We start from the raw sequence: 18243 nt of genomic DNA, 5'->3' as shown, positions 1-18243 counted from the left end.
ATGTACAATTTCTGAACGAATTCAGCTATAGTTATGTTGTTATTCAATTCACTATTAAAGTAAAACGGAAGACATGGCTTTATGCCTTACAATTTAATTGAATATGAATAAAAATTACAAAAGACTTGGCTGTACGGTGTAATACCTTTGCCTTTTCCCTCTAAGGAAAGAAAAAAGCAAAAAAAAATCACTATTAAAGTCATATGTTTGACATTGACGTCAATCAATGTTTATTGACGCCTGACGGCCTAAAATTGTATCAAAACAAATTATTTTATTGATCCAATAACTAATTACTTAAAAAATACTACTAGAAATGTTGCTGAAAAGAAATTTACTTGAAACTGTAACAATAATATCTTGTAGTGGCACAGTCATATGTATTTTATTAAACTATGTCACAAATATATCGCCTATTACTGGAATTTGGTTCATAATTTATCTTTTATTGTTGTTTATTGGGTCTGTGTTCGGCAGTTTTAAATTTATACAATGGTTACTTCACCTCAATAAACCCTTGAAGTATGACATAGAAATTATTTTAAAGAAATATCCGTTCTTATCATTCCTTACCGATGTTTTACCGAAAATTCCAAAGAAGGGCGTAAATGAACAAACTAAAGAATATGATACGAATGAACTAAGTGTGATAACGTCGGTATTGGAAAAGAAGTTGGTTTCGTCGTGGTACATGACGTATATTTCGCAAGAAATTGGTTTTCCATTTGCGTGCAAGCAAATGTTGGATCAAATGATTGCCAAAACGTTTCAGGTAAATTTTCAGTTCTTGAAATGTTAGAATGGAATGATACATATAAAAAGTTTTTTTTTCTATATTAAGATATTTCTTTTTTTAGATATGTAATAAAATAGAAACCAAAGATGTATATGTAGATACTTGTGCCATATTTATAACTCACTTGAAAGAATATAAAAAAGCTTTAAAAAGACAAGAATCGAACCCTGACAGCTCAATAGAAGTACTATACAAGAAGATACATCCAGTATTTAACAACAAGAAGCCAGTAACAGCCGACCATTGCACTGATGTGTTGAGAATTATTCTCAAAGAATTAGTACCCTGGGAGTTATGGGACACTCCATACTCCGAGCTGCTCATCAGGATTCTTGCTAAAAAGCTAGATAATTTAATTGACAACACAATATCTGACCCAGTATGGCTAAATGATAGATTACTCTCTCTGCTCGAAGTACAAGATAAAATTTCTGAAGAAAAGCCAGCCAGTGAGCCCCCTGTGGAAGTTAAAGAAGCAAAACCTATAAAGCAAGAATATATAAAACAAGAGCCTTCTGAAGTTCAAGTTAAATCTAGTCCAAAAATTGTAAAGAAGAATGTTTCACCAATGATTCAGAATAATACAAATGGGGAAGCTAAAGACGACAAGCCTGAGCTTGAGAAGGCTGTGGAAGGGAGTGAGCCATTGGAAATAAAACCTGCAGCAGTCTTGAGACAACGAAGAGGTAGGCAGGGAAGGAATGAAGTGAAGATATATGACAGAATTATTGAAGGTATATAAGAAATGAATATACAAGAAGTTATTAATCATAAAATTTTTATACAAATACAAACTACCCACCACACCACAGCTTTGCATGGGTGCAATACTGATACTAAATATACTACAGAATTTGTTTATTTACACCACCACATTAGAAACTTCATGTGTTATGTATTATATACAAAAACCTTCCTCTTGAATCACTCTATCAATAAAAAAATCTGCATCAAAATCTGTTAGATAATTTTAAAGTTCTAAGCATACATAGGGGCAGACAGCGGTAAGCAACTTAATTTTATACTATGTAATGATGATGATATACATTTCAGGCAGTGTCAAAACTTGGGACACTGATATGGACTTACAGTGCATCAGTGTTGGTCAGGATCTGCTGGCTAGTCTGGATGAGATGACCCTCAGCCGGCTCTGGGGTCATGAGGAAGCTGAACAAAGTCCCAAGATGCGGGATGCATCCCCACAACCACTGTGGTTTGGTATGTTAACCTTTTTAATATAGTTGATATACATATATGTTTAAATACCAATATTAACTAATCCAGTTGCTATTGTGTATTTAGGAGAGTAAAATATTTTAGTACAATTGGGAACATGCAAATATAATATTTATGACAATTTTGCTATTAAAATGTTAAAAAAGTATAAAAGATAGACCCCAGCAATGTTTATATTTGATATAATTTTCCTAAAAATAATTAAAGTAACTTAAAACGGAACTTTTTTCAAAACACTAATTAGTGTTTAGTGATGTCACTCCTGTTATGACTACTTATTTGTGTTATTTATTGAAACGAAAATTAATTGCGTATTTCGAATAAAAATGGAAGTTGGGTTTCTCAAAGCAGACTCCAGATTCCTTTTTTCAGCTTGAAACCACTTTATGCTCAGTTTTGTGTCAGAGGGTCCACTCAAAAACCATTTTTTTGAACACTTTGTTAAAGTAGATGAACACATTGGCACAAAACATACGTCATACGGCTTTTTTCGGTGTATCGAGTAGTCCGTTTTAAATTTAAACAAAAAGTATCTCAAAAGTCGAGAAAAAATGCATAAGTATGAAATCCAGAATCCAGAATCCAAATCAATCAATGGGCCAGTGACAGACAGGAGTGACGTCATACGAAATATAGATCCGTTTTCGCGCGAAAATTTAAATTGACATTTTGAAAACGCATTTTTTTGCAATAAATTAGAGTGTTTTGGATTTTTAATATACTTGTGGTTTATCATGTGGGACGTTCTTTAAAATAAACACAAAAATAAAATATTGCATCTTCCCTATTGGATAATCTATAGTAATATTATAACTATAATAACTCTGTCTGTCTGTAATGCTGTTTGGCAGTTTGATATGAAACTCAAGATTTTGTAACTAAAAGATAATTAGCGTGCCAAAACTAGTTAGATATTAATGATAATGATATCACGTCATGACGCTTTCCATTATCGGCATTATCCCCTTTCTAGTGGCGCTCTCTACGCCTTTGCATGTGCGTTATTTTATTTATATTTTCAACAACAATAACCTGTAAATTTCCCACTGCTGGTCTAAGGTCTCCTCTCCCTTTGAAGAAAAGGTTTGGTGGAATAGTCATATATTACCACCGCGCTGTTCCAATGCGGTTTACACATGTGACACAATTTCTATGAAATTAGACACATAGGTTTCCTCACGATTTTTTCCTTCACCGTCGAGTACGAAATGAATTATAAACACTAATTAAGACGAATATTTACTGGTGCTTGTATGTATTAAATATTTTATAAGTGTCAATATTTATCGTAAAATTTTAGTTTACGTTATGTGCATAATGTAAGAAAAATATTCTAGGCGAAGAAGACACCATAGAATCTGACCCAGATACTGGCAAGGATTCCAAGAAGGAAACAAGTCCGAAGCCCACGGAAGCCTTGCTGAAAGACATCCAGACCACCGTGCACCACGCCAAGACCAAGATAGGAGACCTGCAGGTCCCATTATACATAGATGTGCCCCGCAAACATTCCAGTGTATGTCTCTTGCACGATCTTTCTGCTTACTGCATACCTATATCATATTTTTAAACCGCTTCACATTTAACATAACCTAAATAAACAGGAAGAGGCAAAGAAAACAGCTTTGTTCACAAATTGTATATAATTATGGAATATTTTTTATCTGTTACCACAGATTTTGGTTTTCGTTCGAATTTGGAACAATTTATTACAACAATAATAACTAAATCACTTTCACGATTGCATGAATATTATTCTTAAACGAATTGCACTTTTAACATGTAATGTTTACTCACATAATTAAATTTACCAAATCACGACAAAATTGATGAAGATAGTGCATTATCTCGGGCCATTCAAAATCAATATACACTTCATTCAAGAATACTTTTAAAAGCACTTTTGGAATCGTCATTAACAAACTATATTAAGTGAAGCTACCACCGCTTCGGAATGCAGATTCTACCGAGAAGAAACGTCAAGAAACTCAGTAGTTACTTTTTCGACATTCAAAAATACAAAATCATGTTCGTATATAGGGATATAAATACTTTTATATGCCTGGAAGTGAACAAGTTAGGAAGTTGATGGGTGTAATCCGGCGAAAAATCCGCAGTAGCAGCCCAGATTCTGGAAGTTTGAAGTGAGTACACTCCAGTGTTCCGGAACAAGGACGTATCGAACTGGCGCCCCATCGGATTAGGATTTTGCACTTGAGCTGCAAACAGTTGTGAACGATAATATTTCCCGTACAGATAACAGGGCTAAGGCCTCCTCTCCCTTTGAGGAGAAGGCTTGGAACATAAGCGTTCTGACCCAGTGGTTATGTAGATTGCTAGCAAAATGATCACTCAGTATTATGACGTCACTAGAAAAATAAAGTTAACACTAGTATAATTAAATTAAGCCTTTTTATTAATGTATAAATACCCTAAAAATAATTTGCAATATGTTTCTACCTTGAAAACAAGAGTATAAATAAATCTTTCATTTTATTGAATATCTTTCAGTAAACAACAAATGATGTAAGTAAGATATAAAATATGGTATATTTCACGATGCATGTTGCATGTTTATGGTCTTTCTCGCTTTGTTTGACTTCCAATGACTTCAACTTGTGTGAGTGTCCTTATGTATGTTTGTGTGTGGTTTTGGAGTCACTGTATCTTCCATTCCAAGAGCATGGTGTGTGTAAGGCGTTTATAGAATTTCACTTTAATAAACGCTTCGATATTTTTTAATTACTAAATTTGACACAACAATCTATACTAATAGGAACATTAGACGGTATTTAAAATAAATCATATATTTGTTATTATCCTTTAAAGAGAAACGATATAGTCTGGCAAAAATTATTTATGGGTTAATGTTAATGGAAAAATAAATCATTCAATTCATGAAGTAACTACCAAAAAATGCCATCTATTAAGAAGTTGAACAGTCTGGTGTGAGATGATGTCCACATCATTGAAATTAAATTATATGATTTAAAATAGCTGCGACGCTTGACGTAACACAAAAATTTAGGCTTTTCAAACGAAAAATTATCTCGTTACAATTTAGATTGCGATCTTCTCAAAATAATTTACATATTGAAATTAAGTTATAAAGAGAATTTCCTTTACGCAATGAGTTTAACCTTTCAAGGTCAAATTTGAATCCAACGTGTCTGATAGCAAGTTTCACGTCTGTCTTGAATTATATGTGAGAATATGTAGAATAAAAGTAATTGTTGTTATGTTACTGTAAGTCCTTTTACTATTTAGAAAATAACACTTGAGTGTCTCTTCTGTCCTGTGCAATAGACGTGTTTAGTAACTTAACACAGATTATAATTTATGGATATATTCCAATTTTTCTCTCACTCAGACAATCATACAAAATGTTCTTCTGAAGTAATTAATGAAAATGATACCAAGAAAACATTTGCATACAAACATTGCTATAGTTTTATTATATGTATGGATGTTGATAATAGACAAAATATTGTAACACTTTTATCCTACAGGATGAAGCAGCGGGCATGATGGAGGGTCTGCTAGATAAAGGTATCGCAGGTATTAAGAAGGGTCTCCGATTCACGGGACTAAGTGATGATTCACAAGTGAGTATTTTCATAGACTTCATTGACATATGAAAAAATATACATATATTTATCTGCTTTTACCATACGACATGTACATTTTACTTTTAAAACATAGTCGACTTAATTAGTCGTAGTGTACGGATGAATGTCCCCATAACACAGGATTTTCTTAGAATGGGGGTCATTTATCTGCTATCTTGTTAAATGTATTTCTAAGTACTCTGTATGTGTCATTTATTTTATGTATTACTGTTATTGGCAAATAAATATTATTATTATTATATAAAGCACAGCCTTCACCGATGCATTTAGGATTTTTCAAAATTATTCTCCTAAAAGCTTTTAATGGATTATGAAAGTTTGTATGCTATACATATGGAAAAGAGTTTTAGGCTTATGTAAATAAATTAAACAGGTATGTTAAAGATTTTGGAATACTTATCAACTGAGAGGAAAAAGGTATTTTTTGTAAATTAAAAATATAGCAATCGAATCAGTATCGGATAAGATTTTTATAAGTAAAAGATAGCTTTTGCGGTGTCATTAAAACCTCTTCATCCAATAGAGTAGAGATTTGTCATTACTTAATTTAAAAATCGGAGTAAGACTTCTGCTATAAATATTTTGTGGTCATCCATTGTTAAACAGGAAAAATCACCAGCTCATAAGGATAAGAACAGTGAAAAAATATCACCCTCGGATCTGCATAAGAGCAGACAGAAGCCAGAAGTCGTCATGGAAGTGAAGGAGTCCTACATGCCTTTTGGTAACCACAGAGGTTGGTTACGCTTCATAGCTGAATTCAATTTTTATTAAACAGACATCAGCAACAACAACAACAGCCTGTAAATTCCCACTGCTGGGCTAAAGGCCTCCTCTCCCTTTGAGAAGAAGGTTTGGAACATATTCCACCACGCTGTTCCAATGCGGGTTGGTGGAATACACATGTGGCAGAATTTTCTATGAAATTTGTCACATGCAGGTTTCCTCACGATGTTTTCCTTCACCGCTGAGCACGAGATTAATTATAAAGACAAATTAAGCATATGAATCAGCGGTGCTTGCCTGGGTTTGAACCCGCAATCAACGGTTAAGATGCACGCGTTCTAAGCATTGGGCCATCTCAACTCCCCCACTGGGCCATCTCGACTTCCAAACAGACATCTGTCGGTGTCATTAGGTAGTCGGTGCAAAAAGAAAGTTCGTAATTATTTTTATTTAAAATAGTCTGCCACTATAGTAGAATAGCAAATGGACCATCTATATGAGATTACGAAAGTCTTTGACTAACAAGTATTAACCATGCCTTATAACACCAATGCACCACCAATTTTGGGATCTATGTTGTTATATTCTTTTAAAGATTTCTACCAGGATTTTGGAATTAGATTACTTATTAGTGCCGACTATGCATACATATCCTGTGCATACAAATAGACAAATTTTCTTACTAAGGTATTAGCACAGATAATTATGTTAGAAATAATAATTGATTTCATATTTTTAGAAGAAAACGGGACTTCTCATCCACTAGTCAAACAGCAGAGAGTCACTTCACAGGATAGTATGGTGAGTTTTCTAACTGCAAAGTGGGTGACGATTATAACAGATACAATATTTAAAAATATTATATTACAAGTGAGACGTGAAATGTTCGTTCGAGTCACTGTTCGTGATGGAAAGTTCTGATTGGTCATAAAATCTATGTTACGAAACATTAACTAACTAATCATTTAATCAAACTGAACTTATTGAGGAGCAATATCTAGGCTTAAACATTTATCCACGATGCAATTGTCTCCGGAAGCACTCAACCACGGCGCCGCAGTCCGTCAGTGCCGGCCCGTGGGGGCGGAGGCCGGAGGGCGGCGCTCCCGAGTCGCTGTCGGAGTCCCCGGAGCCGCAGTACGAGGAGGCGGCCGACCTGTCCGCGAGCATAGCCAAGCTGCGCACATTGTTACAGCACGCCGGACCCAGGTACTCCCATTACCACTACTACAAGTTTGATTGTAAATTATGATAGTGATGATGATTATTTGAGAATTTGGTGATTGGTGTTTTATGGCTAAATATTCCACAGTTGATCTAATACTCCCTGTCTGTGGATGGGAAAGATCTATAACTTGTATATCTGTGTCAGGGAGGAGGCGTGGTGGGAGAGTTCGGATCCCACGCGCACGCGACCGAACGCGCACGTCGACTCCGCCGCGCTCGCCGGTACGCACGCACGCACACACACACGCACACACACACACACAAAGTTTATATTATTTAAACAAACAAGCTTCATGTTCCGACTTTAAGAAAAAAAAATATAATATCTTAACTAAAAATAATTGTTAAATGAATGTCCATTATGATGACACCGCAATTTTTGAATTTCTATTAAAAAAATGTGCTTAATGATGTGATGTGCCTCTTGATAAAGTAAATTTATTCAAAAAATACAATTTTTATGAGGAGGTCCTTAAGTCCTCAAGTCCGGTTAGCACTGCTACTTTACTTAATCAACTTATTATAACTGTGCCGTAATGTGCTCGATATATGCTGCCATGTGCAAATGTTTTAAAAAAGGATATTTTTTACAATATCACAAAGAAAAAACCAAATTGTCAAGGTGTGCCAAAATTTGCCCAGGATGTGCTATTACGTGCATATTGAAAAAATGAAATTGTTCGAAAATACTATATTACACACCACGGGGTGAACTGAGCTATATCATATCACGTGTAAAATTGCAACCCGAGCCGAAGGCCAGTCTTATGACATGACATTTTAAATGACGAATTCAAAAGTGTCAAGCCTACTTGAATATATAATATAATACAATAAACAGCTTTCATTTTTTACCGGCTAGAAAAGTTAGAAAGGAAGAAAATACATACAACCACATACATATAAACCCTTCTCTTGGATCTTTGTATCTTGATAGAAATTTGTGTTTCAGACGAGTACGACATGACCTTGGACCGCGGCTCCTCCCCCGGCCAGGCCACCAACAACATGCAGAGATTAGACAAGTGAGTGCTCTTCGTATTACTTCAAGTTAACTTACTTGGTGGTAGGGCTTTGTGCAAGCCCGTCTGGGTAGGTACCACCCACTCATCAGTTATTCTACCGCCAAATAACAGTACTCAGTATTGTTGTGTTCCGGTTTGAAGGGCGAGTGAGCCAGTGTAACTACAGGCACAAGGGACATAACATCTTAGTTCCCAAGGTTGGTGGCACATTGACAATGTAAGGAATAGTTAATATTTCTTAAAGCGCCATTGTCTATGGGTGATGGCGACCACTTACCATCAGGTGGCCCATATGCTCGTCCGCCAATCTAGACCATAAAAAAAGAAAAAAAAGTATAATAACGTCTTGATATTAGGAAATTGCTCTTTAAAACTCGTCAGGCGCACACAGCCCGAATACTTTAACAGTTAATAATTCGATTTTTGATGGGGAAATCTCCCGAAAATTGCAAATAGTTATAGTTGATATAGATATAGATAGAGTTTGTATTTAAAATAAGCCGTTGGAAATATAATATGTAAGTGGTATTCTGAGCTTATCCGAGATTTTTGTAGAACTTGTATAATAAAAATTCCCTTTTACTTTTAATTCCCTTTTTATCTCTATATAACAGTCGTTAATTGGTTAAACGATATCCCAATAAGTAATGAGGGAGCGAGACGAATATATATGTTTTGATATAAGTAAGAGAGAGTATGTATATTTTGTACGATTGCAAGAACTATAAATTTATAAACTGTATTATGAGTTAGTGTGTAACTTTTTTTTTATTTTTTTTTATTTAATATAGTGTGGCGGACGAGCATATGGGCCATCTGATGGTAAGTGGTCACCATCGCCCATAGACAATGACGCTGTAAGAAATATTAACTATTCCTTACATCGTCAATGTGCCACTAACCTCGGGAACTAAGATGTTATGTCCCTTGTGCCTGTAGTTACACTGGCTCATTCATCCTTCAAACCGGAACACAGCAATACTGAATACTGTTATTTGGCGGTAGAATAACTGATGAGTGGGTGGTACCTACCCAGACGGGCTTGCACAAAGCCCTACCACCAAGGAAAAGCAAAGCTTTTATTATCTCTATATAAGGTCGTTAATTGGTTAAACGATATCCCAATAAGTAATGAGGGAGGGAGACGAATATATGTTTTGATATAAGTAAGAAACAGTATGTATACTTATATTAATCGTTGGTACATATAACATTAAAATATATAAATCCCTGGTCGAGTGGTGTGTACACCGGGTTTCATGGGTACGCCACTCTGAGGTCCCGGGTTCGATTCCCGGCCGAGTCGATGTAGATTACCATTAGTTTTCTATGTTGTCTTGGGTCTGGGTGTTTGTGGTACCGTCGTTACTTCTGATGTTCCATAACACAAGTGCTTCAGCTACTTACATTGGGATCAGAGTAATGTATGTGATGTTGTCTCATATTTATTATTATTATTATTATAACTTGTCGTAGGTTATTCCAGCGCACGGTTACGGGGGTTTTTAACTCGATAAAGACAGCCGTCGGCGCCGAGGGGGAGGAGGCGCCCCCCCGCCAACTGCACGACTGGACGTACGTGTGTACCTCGCCCGAGTTGAGTGTGAGTTGTCAGCCAACCTGCCAGAATGACATTAGCCTTCTAGCAGTACCGAAAGATCAAGTTTATATTTTTTGTTATTTGTTTTATTGTAGTTAAATAATGTTTGTCTTGGATATCTATAAAATGTACATTGTAGAAGAGTCGAGATGGCCCAGTGGTTAGAACGCGTGCATCTTAACCGATGTTTGCGGGTTCAAACCCAGGCAAGCACCGCTGATTCATGTGCTTAATTTGTGTTTATAATTCATCTCGTGCTCAGCGGTGATGGAAAACATCGTGAGGAAACCTGCATGTGACAAATTTCATAGAAATTCTGCTATATGTGTATTCCACCAACCCGCATTGGAACAGCGTAGTGGAATGTGTTCCAAACCTTCTCCTCTAAGGGAGAGGAGGCCTTTAGCCCAGCAGTAGGAATTTACAGGCTGTTGTTGTTGTCGTGTTGTTGTACATTGTAGTGCAATGTCTTAAGTGTATTTTTTAGGTTATAAAGTATATATATAATATATAATACTCTTTACTGCACTGTGAAATTTTAAATGGTAATTTTACACATGAATTTATTGTTCACAATGGCGGGCTTATTCCTAAAAGAAATTTCTTCCAGCTAACCCACTGTAAGAGATAGTGTTATATAGCAGGTATAAATAGTGCAACATTAGATACTCTTAATCATATTATATAAAAGAAACAGTTTTACTATAATATAATATATATACATATAAAATAATTATAATATAATATGTATTATGTTTACATAAATATCTATAATATAAAAAATACATATATACTAAATTATTATACTTTTACTACATCTGAATACACAAATATTATAAATATATCTACAGTAAAAAAAGAGATAATAGTAAAAATCCATTATAAATCCACGATAAATATTTATGAAAGTTGTGAGCGAAAGTGCTCTTACTTTTTTTTTTAAAGAGGTTGATGTATTGTAATATTGAAGAACTGTCCTGAAATATCCCGCTGAGTGAAAGAAACTCAGCGAAAGACCTGAGAAGACTCAGGTCTAAGGTATTATATTCCGAACCGGTGGTAGATTATCGACAATCAATGAGAAAGTGTAAACACTTCTATTTTGAATAAAGGTTTTTGACTTTGTAACATGTGAAAAGATAAATGAGCAAAACACAAACAGAATAGTTTAATTAGACTTTAACGCGTGCGCAGGTGGGCGCGTGCGCGGCGCGGCTGTGGGCGGCGCGGCGCGCGCTGTGGCACGTGGACGCCGCGCTCGACCCGCTGCGCGCGCTGCCCGCCGCGCCCCGCGCGCCCCCCGCGCCCCTCGACCTCGGTAGGACCTCTGCCTCCGTATCGCCGGAGTGCCACGCCTCTTACACGTAGCCAAAGCCAATTCAAATAAACCGATCACTGCCGATTCACGCAACCAGTAGAAATTGCTCCTATTGAGGATAATGAAAGTCAGTAACTGGTTCACGATTTATCAACGAGACGGTACAATTATGATGACTGTGACGCACTTGATAGACACATTCACACAACCAGTAGAAATTGCTAATATTGCTGGGCTGATGTTGAGGATAATGAGTCACTAACTGGTTCACGATTTATCAACGAGACGCTACAATTATGCGGACTGTGACGCACTTGATACACTCTGTTTCACATATGCAATGCTTCGACTTTTATACATGATATATGCCAAAGAATATGAGATACACGGATGTGAAATATTTTAGTCATAGAATATGTAACTTTACTGTTTACTTTAATACCTATGTGCATAAACGGCACACTCCCTATCGCGCCGTTCGACGCTATTCGTCGCTATAGATTGTCGCGTCAGTTCAACTCGAGACAGCAAGTGCGTGTAAATCAACGAGTCAAATTGAATATATAATCATATGCTATTACAAGTTATAACGTTTGTGTGAAGATCATATTCCCATAGCAAATAAATATTGATAATTTGGGATGGCGTACTCAATTCGGATGCGATCGGTTTTACGAAATTTACCGATGCTACATCTAAGTTGTGTCGTGCTATAGTCTGTTACATTAAACCCAACTATTTACTGCACTACACACCTTCCTATTTATATTACACATGTATTGTATGCTTTATGTGTCAGAGGAGTGGTGCGCGACGGTGGGCCGCGGTTGGTGCGCTAGTGCGGAGAGCTGGTGCGCGGTGGGGGTGTCGGACGAGCACCTCGCCTTCCGGCTCGCTACACTACTGTGCGCTGGTAACTTATACCATTGCATATTTCGAATTTTCAGCATTTCAAAACCAAAATAATTAAATCATTCTAACAAAATTTGCTAAATTATTTTCACAATTGTATTTAAATACTACCATTAAACAAGATACAAGTTTAACATGTTATATTTCCTAACAAATTTAAATTTCTCAACTAAAAAATTGCATACACTCTACTTATGCTTTTTGTTGTAACACTGCCTTGTTGATCTAAATCCCGATCTAATCCCAGGTTCAAAAAGGTGACTGTTTTTTTTCAATCAAAAAATTCCCTTCTATACCCGCTAATATTCCACTAGACTACTAACTCGAGTCTAATATGCCTCAGTACAAACGCTTGTACTAATACATTACACGCCTTAATCAGCTGTGATATTTGCCACTACAAGTGAAACCTATAATATTAATTCATGGCATTTACAGACCTAGCTGAAACCCTGATAACCGCGTGGTTGGATGACTTCAGCGGTTGGTTGAAGAAGCAAGTGTTCTTGTACTTCGACCAGCTCTCAAAGCCGGCGGACGCGACCGCCGAAAAGAAACTCAGAAAGTTTGATATCGATGAAACGTGCCAGATTGTGTCGAAATCGATTCCAGGTAGTTTTAGTGCTCGCCTGCTGTAAATGTATACACTTATTTTCTCATATAAATATGGTAACATTGGTAGACCAGTGGTAGATATTGGACCCTAATGGTAAGTAACCAACGCTCGTACATTCTTTATATTATCAATACGTCAGCAATTATTAGAATGAAAACGTTATGTCCTTTGTCAGATACAAAGGTCATAACACTGGCTCTTTTTATTTTTACTGGGACAAAATTCAATTATAAAATTCAAAAGAATCGTTAAAGAGCGTTTGTGTGCTAAAGGATATTACAGCACTAATGACTTTCTAATTGACTGCACACCTTGGGAATGAGATGATCGCCTCCAGGCTGTTTCAAATAACAAGAATATGATTATTACTGTAAATTGTAAATTGACATTATAAAAAAAAAACCGCTGAGTTTCTTTCGCCGGTTCTTCTCAGGTCTGAGGTATTATGTTCCGAACCGGTGGTAGATTTTCGACAGTCAGTAAGAAAGTGTAAACACTTCTATTTTGATTAAAGGTTTTGTCTTTGACTTACTACCCAATACACCAATTGAAGTAATATGTATGGATCATACTTCTTAGGAGAACGCATTGAAAAATATTACTTACACTTTATTTTTTACTTCAAGCCAATATACCTAATGCTACATGTAATTGTATGTTTTCAGAGACATATCTGTTCAGCGAGAAAACCGTATCCGATTCGGTCCGTCTCGTCGTCTCCAGCTTCAGCCACAAGGAGGTGAATAAGGACGTGATATTTCGCTCTTTGGATATTTTCGCGGTTCACTTCAAGAAATCCGCCGGACTGCGGAACCCTTCCTTTGATAACAATTAATCACATTTGGCTAACGTATCCATATATTCTTGTCTATGGTCTCTTAAGAGGCTGTCATAAATATTTACTGCGCTAATTTTCAGAATAATCGTGTAAAAGATTTCTTGTTTACTATTAAAATGTACGAAGAATCACTAAAATTCTGGTCGAGACGCTGATAGCTGGCAACATTTTACTTAGAGGAAGTAATAACATTTCAGTTTGATAATCTAGAAAATTCTTGTAAAGAATTTATTAATACAATGAGGGAAATTTGAAATTTGTCTACCAAAGAAAACTATACGAATATTTGTTTAAATAAGTTTGGACTAAACATTTGCCATCCTTTTTATACACAAACGTGAGAAAGAGATGGTAATACTTTAGTCAATGTTATCATATAAAAAATTTATACGTAATAAAACTGATATAAATTTATTTTTCAAATATTCCCACTTTTTAAGGGACTGGTTTTTTGTTAGTATTGTGACGGTTCAGTTCTTTTATAAGGATGTATTTTTTGTGCTGGTCACACTTTTTTATTGATGTTATATTGTAACACGAAGCAACTTATTACTAAGACTATATTTTAGGTTATTATTGATCTCTGTTACAGCTTTATTTTATTAAAATAGTTAATTATCCTGATGTAAGATTGTGATAATTAATAAAACATTTTAACCATAAACCATATTTTATTTATCTTAAACATATATAAAACACGCCTTACAAATACAGTTATATCACAGTCGGCCTGATATAAACTTACGTTAAAAATACTTATTTCTGCATTAAATTCGATTATCTTATATTTAAAAAATGTCGTAAATCAGTACAAAATTAAGGCAATATATCTTACCGCGTTTAAGTCATCGGTTACCATTGAATATAACATGATTATTCTAAGTAGGAAATATATTCATCATACAATTTCGCCTTTGAAACACCCGTAATGTTATTAAAGTAGCTAGTTGCTATAAATGTTGAGATTTAACTACGATGACAAGGATCACTGAGAAATTGTATAGAAAAAAACATGTCGTGCGAAGAAAATACTTAAAACAAAACAGCGGAATTTTTTTTTTAAATTGTGACGTACAATAATGTTTATAGCACAAAAAATTAACACTCATATTTTTTTTTTTAATGCACAGTCAGAGTAAGAAAACCTTCGTCAGTTTTCAATTTCTTTTCCTTCATCAAAGTGTACGACATACTTTTAGTACCTTTTGAAACTAAATCACTAAACTGACAACTGCATTTAAAATTAAAAAAAAAACTTACAAAGTACTCTTTGCTAGACGTGACTTATAATGTCATTGCGCCGCAATATGTCGATCGGTAAAGCAGATTATCGACCATCCTGAGCATACGAAAATAGATATTAAGGTGACGAACCTTTTCTTACCATGACTGTACAAGATTATTATCTGTGCATAAAATTAATTTAAGTCGTTTTCCTATATCTGTCAAATAAAGCGTAACCTATTTGGTCATGGCATTTTGCTCACCACTTGCCTTGGTATATCGCCCTTAAATAATGGACGAATAAACAAATAAACTTAAATATGTACATGGTAACGATACAGGGTTAAAATAATTGGTCGTACTTGCTTTTATTCCAAGTTAGTATGATTATAGTTTAGGAACAACAGTAAACTCAAAACATATTTTGTCACCATTCCATCATAAGAATAGATATGTATTTTTCTATATTTTTGTCAGGATGACGTATTAACGTTTACTTTTGGCTCTTTGGATTTGTACAAGATAATTTATATAACTTTAAGTTGGAAAATACTTGATTTTTTTAACAGTTATCTCGCAAAACCTTTTCTAAACGGATATTATATAGTCTCTCGTGTACATTAACCATCTATCATGTGGAGGATATCACAGTGATGTGACGCTGTCCAGCTCTTCGCTGACTCGCCTCTTGAGGCAAGGAGTTCGGACAGGGTCGTCAATAGGATCCAGGATACTCGTTTTCTCATTAAAGCTTAGAAACATCTGAAATATAAGAGAAATAGACGAGAGTTAGAGAGCAGAGATGGCCCAGTGGTTAGAACGCGTGCATCTTTACCGATAATTGCGGGTTCAAAACCAGGCAAGCACCGCTGATTCATGTGCTTAATTTGTCTTTATAATTCATCTCGTGCTCGGCGGTGAAGGAAAACATCGTGAGGAAACCTGCATGTGACAAATTTCATAGAAATTCTGCCACATGTGTATTCCACCAACCCGCATTCGAACAGCGTGGTGGAATATGTTCCAAACCTTCTCCTCAAAGGGAGAGGAGGCCTTTAGCCCAGCAGTGGGAATTTACAGGATGTTGTTGTTGTTGTTGTTGTACATTGTAGTGCAATGTCTTAAGTGTATTTTTTAGGTTATAAAGTATATATATAATATATAATACTCTTTATTACACTGTGAAATTTTAAATGGTAATTTTACACATGAATTTATTGTTCACAATGGCGGTCTTATTTCTAAAAGAAATTTTCTTTCAGCCAACCCACTGTAAGAGATAGTGTTATATAGCAGGTATAATATCTATAATATAATAAATACATATATACTAATTTATTATACTTTTACCACATCTAAATACACAAATTTTATAAATATATCTACAGTAAAAAAAAAGATAATAGTAAATTGGTCAAATTTATGAAAGTTGTGAGAGAAAGTGTTCTTTTACTCTTTTTTTAAATAAGTTGATGTATTGTAATATTGAAGTACTGTCCTGAAATATCCCGCTGAGTTTCTTTCGCCGGTTCTTCTCAGGTCTGAGGTATTATATTCCGAACCGGTGGTAGATTATCGACAATCAATGAGAAAGTGTAAACACTTCTATTTTGAATAAAGGTTTTTGACTTTGTAACATGTGAAAAGATAAATGAGCAAAACACAAACAGAATAGTTTAATTAGACTTTAACGCGTGCGCAGGTGGGCGCGTGCGCGGCGCGGCTGTGGGCGGCGCGGCGCGCGCTGTGGCACGTGGACGCCGCGCTCGACCCGCTGCGCGCGCTGCCCGCCGCGCCCCGCGCGCCCCCCGCGCCCCTCGACCTCGGTAGGACCTCTGCCTCCGTATCGCCGGAGTGCCACGCCTCTTACACGTAGCCAAAGCCAATTCAAATAAACCGATCACTGCCGATTCACGCAACCAGTAGAAATTGCTCCTATTGAGGATAATGAAAGTCAGTAACTGGTTCACGATTTATCAACGAGACGGTACAATTATGATGACTGTGACGCACTTGATAGACACATTCACACAACCAGTAGAAATTGCTAATATTGCTGGGCTGATGTTGAGGATAATGAGTCACTAACTGGTTCACGATTTATCAACGAGACGCTACAATTATGCGGACTGTGACGCACTTGATACACTCTGTTTCACATATGCAATGCTTCGACTTTTATACATGATATATGCCAAAGAATATGAGATACACGGATGTGAAATATTTTAGTCATAGAATATGTAACTTTACTGTTTACTTTAATACCTATGTGCATAAACGGCACACTCCCTATCGCGCCGTTCGACGCTATTCGTCGCTATAGATTGTCGCGTCAGTTCAACTCGAGACAGCAAGTGCGTGTAAATCAACGAGTCAAATTGAATATATAATCATATGCTATTACAAGTTATAACGTTTGTGTGAAGATCATATTCCCATAGCAAATAAATATTGATAATTTGGGATGGCGTACTCAATTCGGATGCGATCGGTTTTACGAAATTTACCGATGCTACATCTAAGTTGTGTCGTGCTATAGTCTGTTACATTAAACCCAACTATTTACTGCACTACACACCTTCCTATTTATATTACACATGTATTGTATGCTTTATGTGTCAGAGGAGTGGTGCGCGACGGTGGGCCGCGGTTGGTGCGCTAGTGCGGAGAGCTGGTGCGCGGTGGGGGTGTCGGACGAGCACCTCGCCTTCCGGCTCGCTACACTACTGTGCGCTGGTAACTTATACCATTGCATATTTCGAATTTTCAGCATTTCAAAACCAAAATAATTAAATCATTCTAACAAAATTTGCTAAATTATTTTCACAATTGTATTTAAATACTACCATTAAACAAGATACAAGTTTAACATGTTATATTTCCTAACAAATTTAAATTTCTCAACTAAAAAATTGCATACACTCTACTTATGCTTTTTGTTGTAACACTGCCTTGTTGATCTAAATCCCGATCTAATCCCAGGTTCAAAAAGGTGACTGTTTTTTTTCAATCAAAAAATTCCCTTCTATACCCGCTAATATTCCACTAGACTACTAACTCGAGTCTAATATGCCTCAGTACAAACGCTTGTAC

General features: G+C 36.0%; 1 protein-coding gene across 1 annotated transcript; it reads left to right on the top strand.

Annotated features, from left to right (window-relative positions):
- The first annotated feature begins 213 nt into the window (after positions 1-213).
- Positions 214-13995, top strand: LOC124538089. The gene is made up of 15 exons (XM_047115095.1): positions 214-772; positions 858-1530; positions 1850-2014; positions 3370-3548; positions 5542-5637; positions 6268-6397; positions 7127-7188; positions 7427-7596; positions 7760-7836; positions 8567-8639; positions 10116-10242; positions 11434-11557; positions 12357-12470; positions 12893-13081; positions 13751-13995. The coding sequence occupies exons 1-15, from the start codon at positions 317-319 to the stop codon at positions 13918-13920; spliced, it is 2805 nt and encodes a 934-aa protein (XP_046971051.1). The 5' UTR covers positions 214-316; the 3' UTR covers positions 13921-13995.
- The last annotated feature ends 4248 nt before the right edge of the window (positions 13996-18243 follow it).

Source organism: Vanessa cardui, chromosome 19 (genome assembly GCF_905220365.1).
Source record: "Vanessa cardui chromosome 19, ilVanCard2.1, whole genome shotgun sequence".
Classification (NCBI taxonomy): Eukaryota; Metazoa; Arthropoda; class Insecta; order Lepidoptera; family Nymphalidae; genus Vanessa; species Vanessa cardui.
This window is presented reverse-complemented; position numbering and strand designations above follow the sequence as displayed.